Here is a 15,957-nt window from a genome sequence, read left to right as displayed (position 1 = left end):
CAAAGACAAGACGTGCACTTAATTCCTCATAATAACATGTACATAATACCATTTTGGAGCACATATTTAGAGTGTAGCCTACGCTAGTCTATAAAATCCTTCCAAGTACTCATTACTGACAGTTTGATAGATGTATAGATGTGTCTGTGTGCATTGAGGTGAAGAAGTGTGTGTTTGCGCGAGTGTGAGAGACTTGTTTTCTGTTTTACGCATGTGCGTGTTGTTGGTCTCTATGACAACAGGACTATTAAAGCCTTTAGTGGAGCAGGGGAGAGGGACACGCACAGGAGATTATCTGGACAGGTGCTCCGGCCGGCTTGTATCACCAAAATGTAGGCCATTAAAACGAATAACGAGTTCCCATATAAGAGGATATAATACACATTATTTTATTTTTATTCTGAGTAAAAAGGAGACGCACCAGCATCTGGTAGTGGTGAGTTCATTTCGATGTTTGGGTAACGGTACGGTTGTGCTTCTAATTATTTCAGACTTGCGCCTCATAATAAAGTGTGTAGGCTATTGCTTGTGGGAATAGTGGCCTATTCTAATGTTACATCATCGTGTTAGGCTTCTATGTTTCCTCTTGTATTGGAGCCTGGAGACCAGGCTATGTCAGTCTGTCACATCACGCAGTCCTGTTGTATCAGTAATATTCTACAAGCTGCAATAAATCTGCCAGTAATTCCAACAACAGTTAAGACAAGTTAGCCTATTTCACAATACGATCCCATAATAAAAAATAATGCAAACAACTGCACCTGTCCCAGGTTGAAGTGTTTATCCGGCGCTATGCGTCATTTGGCCATGGGAGGGCCACGGGAGTCGTGAATACAGGTCCACTATAGTATTGTGTGACATATGATCTGTGAGTGTTCAGAAGTTGTATGCTTGTGATGTGTGCTCAAACAGTCGGGAATGCTATTCTATTTTAGTTTTATGAGGGATTGTCAATGCACAAAGTCGAACTGAACTGGTGTGAATTTAAATACAATGGAAGTATGTATACCCTTGGAAGTATAATTATGGGGCTATCATCACAAATGGCCCTGCATATACAATGCTCCGGTTGATCTTCTATTGTTCTTCACGCTATTCCTTTGGAGAAGATGAGTCTGGTGCCAACGAGCACTAGGACCGAGGAGGAGTATGAGGACGACTTTGAGAAGGACCTGGATTGGCTGATCAGTGAGGAGGGGACGAACGATGGCCAGGTAGGTCAGGGTGGATTGGCTGATCAGTGAGGAGGGGACGAACGATGGCCAGGTAGGTCAGAGGGATTGGCTGATAAGCGGGAAGGGGAGGAGCGACGGCCAGGTAGGTCAGAGGGATTGGCTGATAAGCGGGAAGGGGAGGAGCGACGGCCAGGTAGGTCAGAGGGATTGGCTGATAAGCGGGAAGGGGAGGAGCGACGGCCAGGTAGGTCAGCGGGGATTAGCTGATCAGTGAGGACCCAGGGCTGCGTTAAGTACTTTTTTATGTTCTGGAACGTTCCACTGACCGGAAACGGTGCTGTACTGAACGTCCAGTCGAAAAAAGGGGAGGGGTTGGGTTGTGGGTTGTGGGTTGGGCAACACTGTCAGCATAGCCACTGCCTTTTAATGTCACTCATTGCTTCAAGCCACACCTTGCCACACCCACTAAATGGGAGCAAACGCACCTCAAAGTCTATTCAAGAACGTATAACAACGTTTTGGGGAAACGTGTCGTTCAGTACAAACCGTTCGGCAACGTAGCAAACGTTCAAGTGAACTGAATGCACCTCAGGAGCGACGGCCAAGTAGGTCAGTGAGCGGCTGGGTCGCCCGGCTTGCCCACTTCCTGTGACAATGTCACAGGGATCTTTTGAGTAGGAAGGCGAAAGCAACCAACTGTAAACAAAAGTTAAGGAGTGAAGTGGGGGAAAGTGCATCTGGGACAGCCGAAGGTCGGACACTGATGCGGTTTTCCAACAGCAAGGCTCAGTGTAACATGGCAGTGTTGCCAGTGTTTGTGGAGGTTTTTCTTTGTAATGTCGAAAATAAACACGTCTCCAACCCCCATATCACACGCCCACAAACTGTAAATATAGTTGTTAACATTGTACTATCAATTGGTGAAAGAGAGCCCACAAATATCACTTTCAACTATACATGAATGGCGGCAAAGTTGGTTCCTGTTTTAGTCAGGTCTTTGGTCATGATCACACGAGTCAAACAAAAACACCCTAATGATTGGTTGGCAATAGAGCCTCCCACAACGCAGGTAATGGCTGCAGGATGAAGTTGGTGAAGAGCAACTGCAGAAATACATTTGCAGTCAAAATTTCATGACTTTTGATCTGTTATAAAGCTCATACAGTCGTCATGCAAGTGCAAATCGGACTATTTTTTATCCCCATAATACAACACACTTTGGAAGGCGGTGACCAACGATGGTCACCAACCTGACAAAAGTGATCTGCTCAAATGCGCCCACAGTTTGTGGTGTTGTGTTACCGTGCGCCTGCATCTCAGTGTATGTGTGTGAAATCCAACCCACTGACACACATCCAGACACTTTCATTGGGCCACAGCTATAGGGCTCTGGACTGGGTACATTGATAACCACACACACATACACACAGCCGTCATGTCTCTCACAAAGTATCAAAGTACCTAATTAACATATCGTTTGCTGACACACTGTCTGCTGAGAGACTCAGGTGAATAGAACTCCGTCACTCCTCCTCAACAGGAACCTGACTACGAGGACATCGAGGCCGAAATAGACAAGGAGCTGAAGGAGGAGGGGAAGGAGGAAGAGAAGAAGCGAGGGAGGAAGGAGGACAAGAAAAGCCTGAAGGAGGAGAAGTGGGCGAGCAAGTCAGAGAAGGCGGAGGAGGAGGAGAGGTGGCCCTCGCCCATGGAACCTTTGGAGTTCGACTCCGACCGAGACAGTCCATATAAGGGCGGATCCCCCCTAGCGCCGCCCCCTCCGGTGCTGGAAGACCAACCGGAAGAGGAGAAGAAGTACATCCTGGAGAAGATCCAGCTAGCCAATCGGCAGCTGCAGAACCAGGAAGCGCCGGACATGACTCGGCGCAGACGCCTTCACTTCAAAGAAACGCTGGTGGATTTGGTGGTGGCGCCACTGGAGTACGAGAAAGACAGCAGCACCCCCCAAAAGACAAGGGTGGTAGAGCAGGTGAGCAGCACGGCCAGCAAGGAAATGGAGGTAGAGAGTGAGGTGTCAGGGAAGCTCTCTGAGCTGAAGCTCACCCCTCGGGAAGGGGAAGGAGGAGGGCAGGGGCTCAAGGGTGGGGGTGGTGGGGAGGCTGGCCAGAGTGGACCAGGGAAAGAGGGCAAAGTCCTGGTGGAGAAAGATGGCAAGTTTGACCTTGTCAGCCTGAAGGAGGTGGAGAGCCGCGGCCTGTTGCTGCCACCTTTAGCGAGCTTCCCCAGCGACAACTCACGCTCGTCCTCCCGTCCAAATGACCTAAGCCCGAACAAGACCCCCACATCCTCCCCGCTGCGTCCCATCTCTAGCACTATGTCCATAGGGATCGAGCACCACCGCGCCCCCAGACCTCCGGCCCAGCCCAGGAACCGGCCCAACTCGGCCAGTCACAGCCAGAGGGGCAGCGGGGGAGGGGCACCAAGCGCAGGGTGCAGTCGGCCAACAGTGCCCCTACCCAGCAGGCCACCTTCACTCTCTCGCCCCAACAGAAGGAGCTACTGAACAAAATACAGGAGAGGAGAGAGAGGCTCGTCAGAGAGGTGGGGAGCACAGGACGTCCCAATGCTTATCATGAAAGATAAATCCCCTTTTCTGTTTTCCTGTGTAACTCTTTCTACCTCTCCCCCTTCTGTTTTTATATGATCCTCCTTGCTTCCCCGCTCTCTTTATCTCCCCGACTCCTCTCTCTCTCTCTCTATTTTCTACCCCTGCCCCTTCTCTCAGGAGGAGCAGAGGAAGAGGGAGGAGGATGAGCAGAAGCGTCAGGAGAATGAGCTGGCGTTCCGGGCATGGCTGGTGAGGAAGAGGGAGCAGTTGCAGGAGGAGAAGAGGATCGACAGAGCCCAGGAGATGGAGAGAAGGAATGGCAGGGTACGCACAGGCCACTACAGGGCGACACTAGCACACAAGCACAGGCTGTAGTAGTACTGTAATTGTACTGTAGTAGTACTTTGTAGAAATCAGTGCTTTCAGCTAAATGTACATGCTATTTACTTAAATAATTTAATAAATAAAGGGAAGAAAGTTAGTTTCTGAGACGTATTATAAAGAAATGAAAAAGTTGTTATTGGGTATCTGTATGCTAAACTGCTATAATCTTTTGTGCAATCATAGAATATACTGCACCAGAAAGCTTGTGAAAAGCAAATCCAAGAAAGTAGGATAGTGAGTGAAAGCGTTTTGACTAGATTTGTCCCCGTGTCCCACCTCCCTCAGAGGGAGCACAGTGACCCAGGCGAGGCCTTTAAGTCATGGCTGCAGAGGAAACACGAACAACAGCAGAGAGATAGACAGCTGGAGGAGATGAAGAGGCTGGAGGAGGAGAGTGGATTCTACATGCACAACCGAGAAGAGTGTGAACGAGCCTTCAAACTGTGAGTCCCTACTCAGTCTGTCTACTGTTGAAGGGCCTTGGAGATAGTCTGGACCATTGCTTTCCAAACCTGTTCCTGGTGAGCTGCCATCCTGGTTTTCGCTCCAACCCTAATCTAGCGCTCCTGATTCTAATAATTAGCTGGTTGATAAGCTGGATCATGTTAGTTACAACTGGGGTTGGAGTTAAAAACCTATAGCAGGGTAGCTCTTCAGGAACCGGGTTGGTCGCCCTGGTCCTGGACACTAAAGATCTTTTAAATAATGTGTCCGGTTCTCTCTCTCTCTCGCTCTCCTCAGGTGGCTGAAGAAGAAGCGGGCAGAGAAGCGGGCGGAGCAGCAGGCGGCCAGAGAGCGCTCCCGCAGGCTGGTGTTTGAGGAGCGGCGCGCCCGGCGCATGCAGGACCTCCTGTGCACCGTCAACGAGACCAAGCCTTTCCGCTTCACTGAGCACCTGGCGTACCGCTTCTGAGCGGCTTCTGAACCCACCATTCGCAACATCATACCTCGAGAGGAAATAGTCGAGATCTGAGCAAAGCTAAGGGTACGGGGTACACAGAGACACATGAACACGGATGAAATTGTATACGATTTAGGGCCTACATAGTGGTCCATTTTTGCTCTATAAAGGTACAACTAATCTACACTTTTTCATAAGGAAAAAATATTTTTTTTGGGGGGTGGGGACAATCAGCTCCGTTGTCATTCATCCTGCATTGGACGGCTCCCATTGAAAAAGCATAGTCTCCATCCGAAAAAAAACGAAATCTCAGTGTGGGCGAGGCCTAAGGGAGAGGGGAATCACCAAAGAAATCTAGGCTCTGTTCCAGTATCAACTTAAAATGAGGCATTTTTACTGAAAGTGAATCTTTAGATGGGATCAGCACTGTTGACTACTGTTGAGAGAAGGGCTTTGTTTTCTACCTTTTCATTTGTCACAGATGATCCGTTTAGGACCTCCGAAGTTCTGTTCCCTTCGACGTTACCTCGTAAGACATGCCCAACTCCCAAGGGTTCCGAATTGATCAGGTGTCGGGGATCAATCCCGTGCTCGCTGTGTACAGTATATAAAGAGATTATTTGATCAAATGAATGATTATAACCAAGGTGACTGGCTCAATAGCTGTGCGACGACAAATATATATACAGAATATGATCATAGGTCTACTGGCACTTGTTCTCTACATTGTCAACAGCCTCCTCGGTTGCTGATGCACTTTAACCTAGCCTACTAGAAGACATTGAGCTCACCAATGCCTGCAGTGCTAGTAGGTCGTCTCGGTGTGGGTAGCCCATATTGCCACTCTTACCACAATGCCTTTATAAACCGTTTGTCACCGAGTGTTTTTAAGTTTATTCTTAAATCTATCTTAAGTTAGGTCCTTTGTAGTAGTGGCATCTACGCCGACCACATTGTCTTCCGTCAGAGGGCGCCATTCTACGGCTTCATTCTAAAGATGTTTTGAGGTGCTGCGAAGATTTCTTTTGGTGTGTGCATTTCTTCCCGATTTTTCAGTGGGTGCTGGAGCACCCCTACTTCCCGCGGCTATCTGATTTGAGACAATGCACTGACTAAGAGATTTAAAAAGAATGATGGTTTGATACGGCATACATCATTTGTAATTAGACAAGTCTGAGTTGGAACAGTCAGTACTATGAATAATTCACCTCTATGTTTATCTTGATATTTAAGATCGATTTACTAATCGTCATATTCATGGTTAGATTTTCAAATACATTTTTGTAAAACCACTTCATGAAATGCTGTTGGTTTACAACTGAACCTATAGACAATGTGTTCACATATTGTAAACAATTTACACGTTCCCAAATAATAAAGGACACGGTTGAAGTTATTTTATGAAATATTGTCTTTTTAATTTATAAGTACACATTAACAACAAAAGAGATGGATACAACAATTTGTTTGTGCTACAGCAATTTATATTTAAATATTAGTGAGTGGCCATCCTCCCTATCAAAAGATAAGATAAAACCCCTAATCTAACTTAAAATGCATAAGTTACGTATAGTTAGCAGTTGTAATCATTGAAATATCAGTACACAAGGCACGTTCTTTCCATTGGATTTTAACAGTGTGTGTGCGCCTGTCTGTCTATTTTGACCCAGGAAATGAGGAAGTTTCGAAAGGAAAGGACACCTATAAGCCACCTTAAAATAGGAATTCCTTTAAACAGGAATAAACGACATCTTTTATTAAAAAGCTTCTAATATCAAATGCCGACAATTGCAATAGCAGCTGTCTATCTTAAAAACAGACATGTAAAACACACAACAACAACAACAAAACACACTCCATGCCCGTGTGTCAGCTAACTTGTAAACAGTTATCTTGCTTGGCGTTTTGATCGCAATTGACGGGAGGGATTAGCTCTGGTCCAAGGCGTTAGTAAGGCTTGCTAACGCCATGGACCAGAGCTAGGGAGGGATGTGAGTCACGAAGACGGTGTCTCTTCACCACACCACAAACGAGAAGAAAGTGCATGGGAAAATAGTGACAGATCAGTTCAGTCATCGTTGTCAGTCACCGAAAGGGATTTACAGCTCCCTGTTTGTAAAGAAATGCCTGACCTCTTTCTCTCAGTGAATGCATATACTCCAGCCAATGTTTCAGTGAATAAGTAGATGAAACATATCAACTGTGTTTACACCGCCCGGAGGAGATAATCCCACGACCGATTTGTTTTATGAGTTCATGTTTGAAACGTTATAAACAGCCCGTTGTCTTTTCTATAACAAGAGAACGGCAATGTTGACTGCTGTTCTTCTCTTTCGCTTGATCACAGTGCAGTAAGAACTGTTCATACGTATGACAGGTCTGTGTTGTAACAACCTTGTGCGCGCGCACACCCGCACACTACACAAAGTCATCACAAAGGGAACTGAGCATTTTAAGTCGTCGCAAAGTGACCTGGACCTCATAAAGTCATCACAAAGTCAACTGGACCTTATAAAGTCATCACAAAGTCAACTGGACCTTATAAAGTCATCACAAAGTCAACTGGACCTTATGAAGTCATCACAAAGTCAACTGGACCTTATAAAGTCATCACAAAGTCAACTGGACCTTATAAAGTCATCACAAAGTCAACTGGACCTTATAAAGTGTGAGGCACAATGACTGGGTTTCACCCCAAACAGAGAGAGAGAGAGAGAGTCAATGGAAAGAAAAACAAAGACCCAAACGCGAACTCAAGTACTGGTATGTAACAGAAGGAGAAAATAATCACCACAACAGACTAAAAGCCACGACGGCAACACAAACAACTATATAACCTTGCACTTCAAACAGTACAAAAATAAAATTGTTCTGATCCAAACTTCATTAAATAAATAGATAGATATAAAGATTTGAGGGGTGCTGGGCTGGGGGCCGGCGGACTACTACAGCTCGTCTTTGGGGTTGATGTTGAGGCTTGTGTCCCACTGTGATTGGCTGCTCTGGTTGTCCAACGCCTGCATCACCTCATCTGCCTGCAGGCGCTCCTAGAGGAGAAAGAGAGAGGGAGGGAGAGAGGGAGAAAAGAGAGGAGTTATGTCTTGTGACAAACATCTTCCCAAAATAATAATCTTCCTAACTAAAGAGCAATAAATATATCCCTAAATCAATAGCCATTATAAACATATTGTACATAACATGATGTACTATACTCTAGACATGTGTCTCTGTGAAAGACATAATCAAAGAAGACATTATGATAGGGCCACGGCTGTAGTGTGTTTACCAGTTCTCTGAAGAGGGGGTCCAGGGTGAACCACAGGGCCACGGCACACCTCTGCCCCCTGGTGACGGCCCTCACTCCATGGGGGTTCTCCCCGCCAGACGAGAACCCCACCATACGACCACACTTTGGCTTCACCTGTGCCTAGGGGAGGAGGAGGGGGGAGATCAGGGTCAGGGTACTTGACTGTCGTGGTGGAATGGGATTACATTGGACGTGGGAAATTCCAACTTTATTTAGACGAGGCTCCAAACGGAGAAAGGGTAAGGGGGTGTCCTCGGATGGGGCCACAGTGTCTCCTGACCCCTCCTGTCTCAGCCTCCAGTATTTATGCTGCAGTAGTTTATGCGTCGGGGGGCTAGGGTCAGTTTGTTATATCTGGAGTACTTCTCCTGTCCTATTCGGTGTCCTGTGTGAATCTAAGTGTGCGTTCTCTAATTCTCTCCTTCTCTCTTTCTTTCTCTCTCTCGGAGGACCTGAGCCCTAGGACCATGCCCCAGGACTACCTGACATGATGACTCCTTGCTGTCCCCAGTCCACCTGGCCATGCTGCTGCTCCAGTTTCAACTGTTCTGCCTTACTATTATTCGACCATGCTGGTCATTTATGAACATTTGAACATCTTGGCCATGTTCTGTTATAATCTCTACCCGGCACAGCCAGAAGAGGACTGGCCACCCCACATAGCCTGGTTCCTCTCTAGGTTTCTTCCTAGGTTTTGGCCTTTCTAGGGAGTTTTTCCTAGCCACCGTGCTTTTACACCTGCATTGTTTGCTGTTTGGGGTTTTAGGCTGGGTTTCTGTACAGCACTTTGAGATATCAGCTGATGTACAAAGGGCTATATAAATACATTTGATTTGATTTGATTTGACAGTAAGACTAATAAAAACATGCGAAAAGACAGGCAATGACATGAGACATTTTGATCACTTCACTCTTCAAAAAAAAAAAAGATTTCCCTTCTCAGGAGAGGACTCACTGTGACTGTTTTGGCGTCCATTTCTGTGAAGATGAACTCTCCTCCCTCAAAGTCTCCATTCAGGTACAGCAGAGCACTTAGGACACAATGAAAACCAGTGAAAATGTGTTCGAGCCATGACTATTTAACACTAGGTAACGGTAATAATATGGTGCCATTGACAACGCAAACATGTTTCAATGTTGTTAGGAGGCAGCTTAGCCATGGACCAGAGCTTGTACCCTAAGCTGCTTCATAACTACATTGAATTGTATATTCATCGCGGAAAAATGAAGGCCCAGAGCTAGGTGGTAACCTGTAGTCTCTGTAGGTGTAGGCTGGTGGTTCTTTCCAGCACTCGTTGGCCTCTGGGTCTAACAGACAGTTGTCAGCGTGGATGGGATGGCTCAGGTCATTTCTATGGTCCTGTTGCCCTATACCAAACAGACATAAAACTTATATTAATCCCAAAACAGAGACCAACTTTATTAACCCCAAAACAGCACCAAACCGAGACGAACTTGACTAAAGCAACAAAGAGGCAAACTAAACCAAATTTGACTAAATCTACATGCTCAAACTCTCAAAGTCACATAATGACTTGGCTCACCTGTGATTGCGGTCCGGCACACCAGGTGTGTGTAGGAGAAGTGGAGCGTCGAGTTGAGCAGGAAGTAGGACTCGATGATGCGTCTGGCCCTCTCACTGGCATCATAGAACAGACGAGCGCTCCTCAATGGGACACGGCCCTCATAGCCGTACTGCAGGTAACACAGTAGAAACATGGGTAAATATTCACTCAGCATGTTGCCAAGGATAGAACTGCACTGGCCAGCCTGGCTAGTAGACTGCAACTTCTACTAGCCTGGGTGACACACTTTTTCCAAAGTTTGTTTGAAAAAAAATTCTACTATCCCAGTCTGAAAAATACGAGCCTCAGGCTAACAGGGCATCTTAATTTGCATCCCTGCTTGTAAGGAACCAAACATATTCTGTAGTTGCCTACTAAGGTACTGAAAGAGTGACTTTTGATAACTTTGAGACAAGACCGTTACTGAGAGATTGTTATATGAAAAGGGCAATACGAATCAAGCGGTTTCAAACAGAGGTTCATTTAATCTTCTCCATTGTGTCCATGTATAGGCGCGTTGCTTACCTGCAGTGTTTTCAGCACAGTGGCTCCCTCAAACCTCTCGTTGGGCGTGTGAGGAGACATCTTCCCTCGGTATCCGTCTCCTGCCATAGTGACAGTCTGTAGACCAAACAAGAGCACTGAAACCCTGGCTCTCATATTCTAGAAATGCATTTATCAAGTACCAAACAATGGCCATGTTCACAAAGTGCACTAAGGGCCAGTTTTCTGGACACGGATTAAGCCTCGTCCTGGACTAAAAAGCATACTTGACGGAGAATACTCCATTGAAAGTGCTTTTCAGACCAAGGATTAGGCCTGATATGTGTCTGGGGAACCGGCCCATAGTGTTCACTGTAAACCTGTAACGACACACTAAATAGCGATCAATTGAAATGCACGTTTACACACAGTACAATTCATGATAGTGAATATTTGGATGAAGTTCTGTCCATGAGCTGTTCTTGTCTATTAATGTTCTGTATTTTGTCATGTTTCATGTTTTGTGTGGAACCCCAGGAAGAGTAGCTGCTGCTTTCGCAACAACATAAGATTCAGCCGTCTTACATGGGCCAGGTTTGTGAGCTCGGCACACTCGTCCACAGATATGACATCATCCAGAAGAACCCTCTGAGTTCCGTTCAGGGCCTTTGAGTTCTGGACCAGCTGCACACTGTCATACACCAAGGGCCCTCCTACAGTACACACGCAGACAAACACACAAACACACACACCAGTACAGAGGATGAGGGCAAAGCGTTAACTCATCTATGCTGGAACACATTCATCTGTCAAGTTGTTTCCATCATGGGTTAGTTCAATCTAAATTCTGCTTTATTTGCAGAGTCCTATAAACCTCTCCTCAGAGTCAAGTCGTCCCATGTATTTCAACCATTCTAGAGCTAGCACACATTTGTCAACCGATCAAGTGTGCTAGTTCATGGTCTACCACGAAATTGTGAAGCGTCCGGTGGTCCCCGAGGAGAGGTTGGAAAAGCATTGGTGTCGGGAACAGAGGATGTCCTACCTTCTCTGAGCTCCTGTGGTGGGGCCAGAGTGAAGTTCTTCTTCTCTGAGATGGGTACATACTCCATCCATCCATCGGTACCAGAGGGGATCCTGGGGGAATGCAAGAACAGAGCACGGAGCCACGTCAACAGGCAGACAGTACATGCTTATAACAAGGATGAGGACAATCAATACATGTGTATTTGAGTCTTTGAAATACTTATTTTCTGACGGAGTATTTTTCAAATAATGTGGCCGAATTGCCTACTTCTATTTGACGTGTTTAAAAAGTATTTCCAAATATATTCCGATATTCAACTGACTTGTATACTTGTATTTTACTTGTATTTAAACAAGTATATATATATATAAAAATACTTACTCTGAAATGTCTTTGAAAGTAATTGAAATACCCTAAATAGTATTTATTGGGAGCATATATAGAGTGTGCAACTATTTGCCACAACAGATTACACAAGATGCATGCCATACTGAACATATCCAATAGATGTCAGTGGTGTATACCACACAAAGCAGAGGTACTACAGTCAAATACGACACAGGACATAATACAGTTTTCATTCATTTATGATTGTCTATAAGTGAAAAGAATCACTTGAGTCTAAACTATCTATCTGACACAGTGTTGTCCTTGTGAACTACACATCTGATATTCATTAATATACAGGACATTCCATGGGACAAATATTGAACAAGTTAACATTTCCAAGAGGATATTTCTGGGTTTGCTCACCTGTTCGAATCCTCTCTTCCACCTGTGCTGGTCCAGTAATGCTACAAGACAAGGTAAAACACTGACAGATCAGAATTTTACATTTGAGTCATTTAGTGGATGCTCTTGTTCTGAGCAACTTACAGTTATAGCGCTCATCTTAAGGTATCTAGGTTAGACAACCACATATTACAGGCATAGTAAGTAAACCTACACTGAGTGTACAAAACATTAGGAACACCTTCCTAATATTGAGTTGCACCCCCCTTTGCCCTCAGAAAAGTCTCAATTCGTCGGGGCATGGACTCTACAAGTTGTCGAAAGAGTTCCACAGGGATACTGGCCCATGTTGACTACAATGCTTCCTACAATTGTGTCAAGTTGGCTGGATGTCCTTTGGGTGGTGGACCATTCCTGATACACACGGGACACTTTTGAGCGTGAAAAACCCTGCAGTGTTGAAGTTCCAGACACATCCCGTTCAAAGGCACTTAATTATTTTGACTTGCCAATTCACACTCTGAATGGGACACATACACAATCCATGTCTCACTTGTCTGAATCAGGGATGAGCTGCCCCCTTTTGTCGGCCCATGGACCAATTTCACCAATATATACAGTACCAGTCAAAAGTTTGGACACACCTACTCATTCAAGGGTTTTTTCTTTATTTTTACTATTTTCTACATTGTAGAATAATAGTGAAGACTTAAACTATGAAATAACACATGGAATCATGTAGTAACCAAAAAAGTGTCCAAATGTAAATGTAATCCAAATGTATTTTATATTTGAGATTCTTCAAACTAGCCACCCTTTGCCTTGATGACAGCTTTGTACACTGTTGGCATTCTCTCAACCAGCTTCATGAGGTAGTCACCTGGAATGCATTTCAAATTAACAGGTGTGCCTTGTTAAAAGTTCATTTGTGGAATTTCTTTCCTTCTTAATGCGTTTGAGCCAATCAGTTGTGTTGTGACAAGGTAGGGGTGGTATACAGAATATAGCCCTATCTGGTAAAAGACCAAGTCCATATTATGGCAAGAACAGCTCAAATAAGCAAAGAGAAACGACAGTTCATCATTAAGACATGAAGATCAGTCAATCCGGAAAATGTCAAGAAGTAAACCACTACTAAAGGACACCAATAATAAGAAGAAGCTTGGCTTGGGCCAAGAAACACGAGCAATGGACATTAGACTGGTGGAAATCTGACCTTTGCTCTGATTAATCCAATTTGAGATTTTTGGTTCCAACCGCCATGTCTTTGTGAGATGCAGATTAGGTGAACGGATGATCTCTGCATGTGTGGTTCCCACCATGAACTATGGAGGAGGTGTGATGGTGTGGGGGTGCTATGCTGGTGACACTGTCAGTGATTTATTTTGAATTCAAGGCATACTTAACCAGCATGGCTACGACAGCATTCTGCAGCGATACGCTATCCCATCCCGTTTGCGATTAGTGGGATGTCTGTTAGTTTTGATGTCTTCAATATAATTCCACAAAGTAGAAAATAGTCAAAATAACGAAAAACCCTTGAAGGAGTAGGTGTGTCCAAACTTTTGACTGGTTCTGTATGTTGATCTGTTTAACACTTTTTTGGTTACTACATGATTCCATATGTGTTATTTCACAGTTTTGATGTCTTCACTATTATTCTACAATGTAGAAAATAGTACAAATAAAGAAAAACCCTGGAATGAGTAGGTGTGTCAACTTTTGACTGGTACTGTCTATATATTTTTTAGGAATTCAGTCTGGGTCTCAACTTACTGCTGAGAGTTAAAATAATAGAATACACATGGTACAATTTAGAAATTTGGTTGTGCATCAGCAGTCACCATTTAGCCCATGTCGGCTTAATTGCCTCCATCCTATGGCAAAATGTGTAGAATAGCAGGAAATGACCTGTAAAACCGCTAATTGTTACCTTCACTGTCAAGAGGGGGGCCGCTACAATGACTTGAAGTGGATTTAACAAGTGTCATCAAAAGGGTTCACCTGGATTCAGCCGGTCAGTCTATGTCATGTTCCTAATGTTGTGTACTCTCAGTGTATATACTATATACAAACTCCTTATATTATAATATATATACTAAATCTATACTACAACTATGTGGAATAGATGCAGATCCAGAAGCATTAAAGTGCAAAAAGTACATGAATGAAAAGCTGGAGCACCAATGGTTTTCCATCATGGCCTCTAGGTGGTGCTGTGTTCTGCGGCTATAATGGTGTAACTACCAGGCACCTGTTACTGTCCTACATACAGCCCTACATACAGCCCATATGTATCAACAAGTGTCACAGAGTAGGAGTGCAGATCTAGGATCAGACCCCACCCCCTTCAATTTAATCTTATTAATTGTGATCTAAAAAGCCAAACGGATCCTAAATCAGTAATCTGGCCCCAGCGCGCTGGCTCTCATTTTCTGTGTCCCTATTTCAAAAATGACTCGTTCCAGTAACAGGACCAGAAACGATTGAGCTTTCAGTAGTCATGGAAGCCATTCACAAGTATCAGAGACAGCCCAAAAAGTTCAAAATAAGAGTCTGTTTCCCCATTTTGTCATCAATGCACTGTACTCACCCCCTCTGTAAATTCCACGTGCATGTTCTCACTGCCAATCACTAGTAGCTCCAGCTCCTGCTTATGGCGTCTCAGGTACCACTCGGCCTTCTATAGAAACACAGAGATATCGGGCAGCCATGTTAATCTCCACAGGTTAAAAAAAAACGTTTTTTTTTTATGACATCACTTTAGCACATTTACCGAGCGACTGAATCTCCCAAATTTGACCCCTTGAAGCAGAACGTTTAAGGAAGACTATCGTTTTATAACCACTGTGCCTCTTATATCTTATTTACTGTCCCAACCCTAACACCTCTTCAGCAGTCAAGCCCCCTCCAGCCCTCTCTTCGCCTCATTGCTGGACCAAATGAGATGGTTGATGTCAGTCCTAACCACAGTCATTACCTACACCGGGTTGTTCTACCTCAGAAAGCACAAGAGGATTTTGATCCCCATTCAAGGCGCCACTTAACCAGGTTGTTCTGGACTCGTTTCTGCAGTCAGAAACAAATAAGATTAGCATTCCTGCGACATTATTGTATTTAAATATCATTTGATCTCTGAAAAATCAAGTGAATTGATTGTATACAAATTGGCCATTTTAATGAATAGGATTCATATATTATTCCATTAGAGAGCACCTAACATCCAATTTGTACAAACATTTTTTTTCTAACAAGGAGTTAGACATGAGGAATCCAATGAAATTGTCAAAAGCCAACCACGTACACCACACACCAATCCATCCCCAACAATGTGTAGATATACGGAACAAAAATATAAACGCAACGTAAAGTGTTGGTCCCATAATTCATGAGCTGAAATAAAAGATTACAGAAATGTTCCATGAGCACAAAAAAGCTTATTCTTCTCAGATTTTGTGCACACATTTGTTTACATCCCTGTTAGTGAGCATTTCTCCTTCGCCAAGATAATCCATCCATTTTACACGTGTGGCATATCTGATTGAGACAGCATGATCATTACACAGGTGCACCTTGTACTGGGGACAATAAAATGGCACTCTAAAATGTGCAGTTTTTTTCATACAACACAATGCCACAGATGTCTCAAGTTTTGAGGGAGGGTGCAATTGTCATACTCACTGCAGGAGTTGCCAGAGAATGTAATGTTAATTTCTCTACCATAAGTCACCTCCAAAGTTGTTTTAGCGAATTTGGCTGTACGTCCAACCGGCCTCAAAACAGCAGACCACGTGTAACCACGCCAGCCCAAGAC

The 15,957-nt window shown here is 44.5% G+C and overlaps 2 protein-coding genes across 2 annotated transcripts in view; one reads left to right on the top strand and one right to left on the bottom strand.

Annotated features, from left to right (window-relative positions):
- The first annotated feature begins 210 nt into the window (after positions 1-210).
- Positions 211-6,425, top strand: ccdc181 (coiled-coil domain containing 181). Its single transcript, XM_029632021.2, is given in 7 exon segments — positions 211-436; positions 1,110-1,214; positions 2,716-3,607; positions 3,610-3,737; positions 3,922-4,068; positions 4,414-4,571; positions 4,870-6,425. Coding segments are annotated over 7 exon segments (1,827 nt in total). The 5' UTR covers position 211; the 3' UTR covers positions 5,042-6,425.
- LOC115108076 (prolyl 3-hydroxylase 2-like) overlaps positions 6,323-15,957 on the bottom strand; it is a 93,762-nt gene continuing 84,127 nt past the window's right edge. The window contains exons 6-15 of the mRNA XM_065008942.1: positions 14,737-14,826; positions 12,165-12,205; positions 11,430-11,521; positions 10,970-11,097; positions 10,433-10,522; positions 9,881-10,037; positions 9,587-9,704; positions 9,292-9,367; positions 8,316-8,456; positions 6,323-8,076 (exon numbers count right to left, since the gene is read on the bottom strand). Coding sequence (XP_064865014.1) covers positions 7,975-8,076; positions 8,316-8,456; positions 9,292-9,367; positions 9,587-9,704; positions 9,881-10,037; positions 10,433-10,522; positions 10,970-11,097; positions 11,430-11,521; positions 12,165-12,205; positions 14,737-14,826 — 1,035 coding nt within the window. The 3' untranslated portion in view covers positions 6,323-7,974. The remainder of the gene's footprint in view (positions 8,077-8,315; positions 8,457-9,291; positions 9,368-9,586; positions 9,705-9,880; positions 10,038-10,432; positions 10,523-10,969; positions 11,098-11,429; positions 11,522-12,164; positions 12,206-14,736; positions 14,827-15,957) is intronic.

The sequence above is a fragment of the Oncorhynchus nerka genome, linkage group LG24, assembly GCF_034236695.1.
Source record: "Oncorhynchus nerka isolate Pitt River linkage group LG24, Oner_Uvic_2.0, whole genome shotgun sequence".
Taxonomy (NCBI): domain Eukaryota; kingdom Metazoa; phylum Chordata; class Actinopteri; order Salmoniformes; family Salmonidae; genus Oncorhynchus; species Oncorhynchus nerka.
The sequence above is the reverse complement of the archived record's forward strand: the minus strand, read 5'-3'. Positions and strand labels throughout refer to the sequence as shown.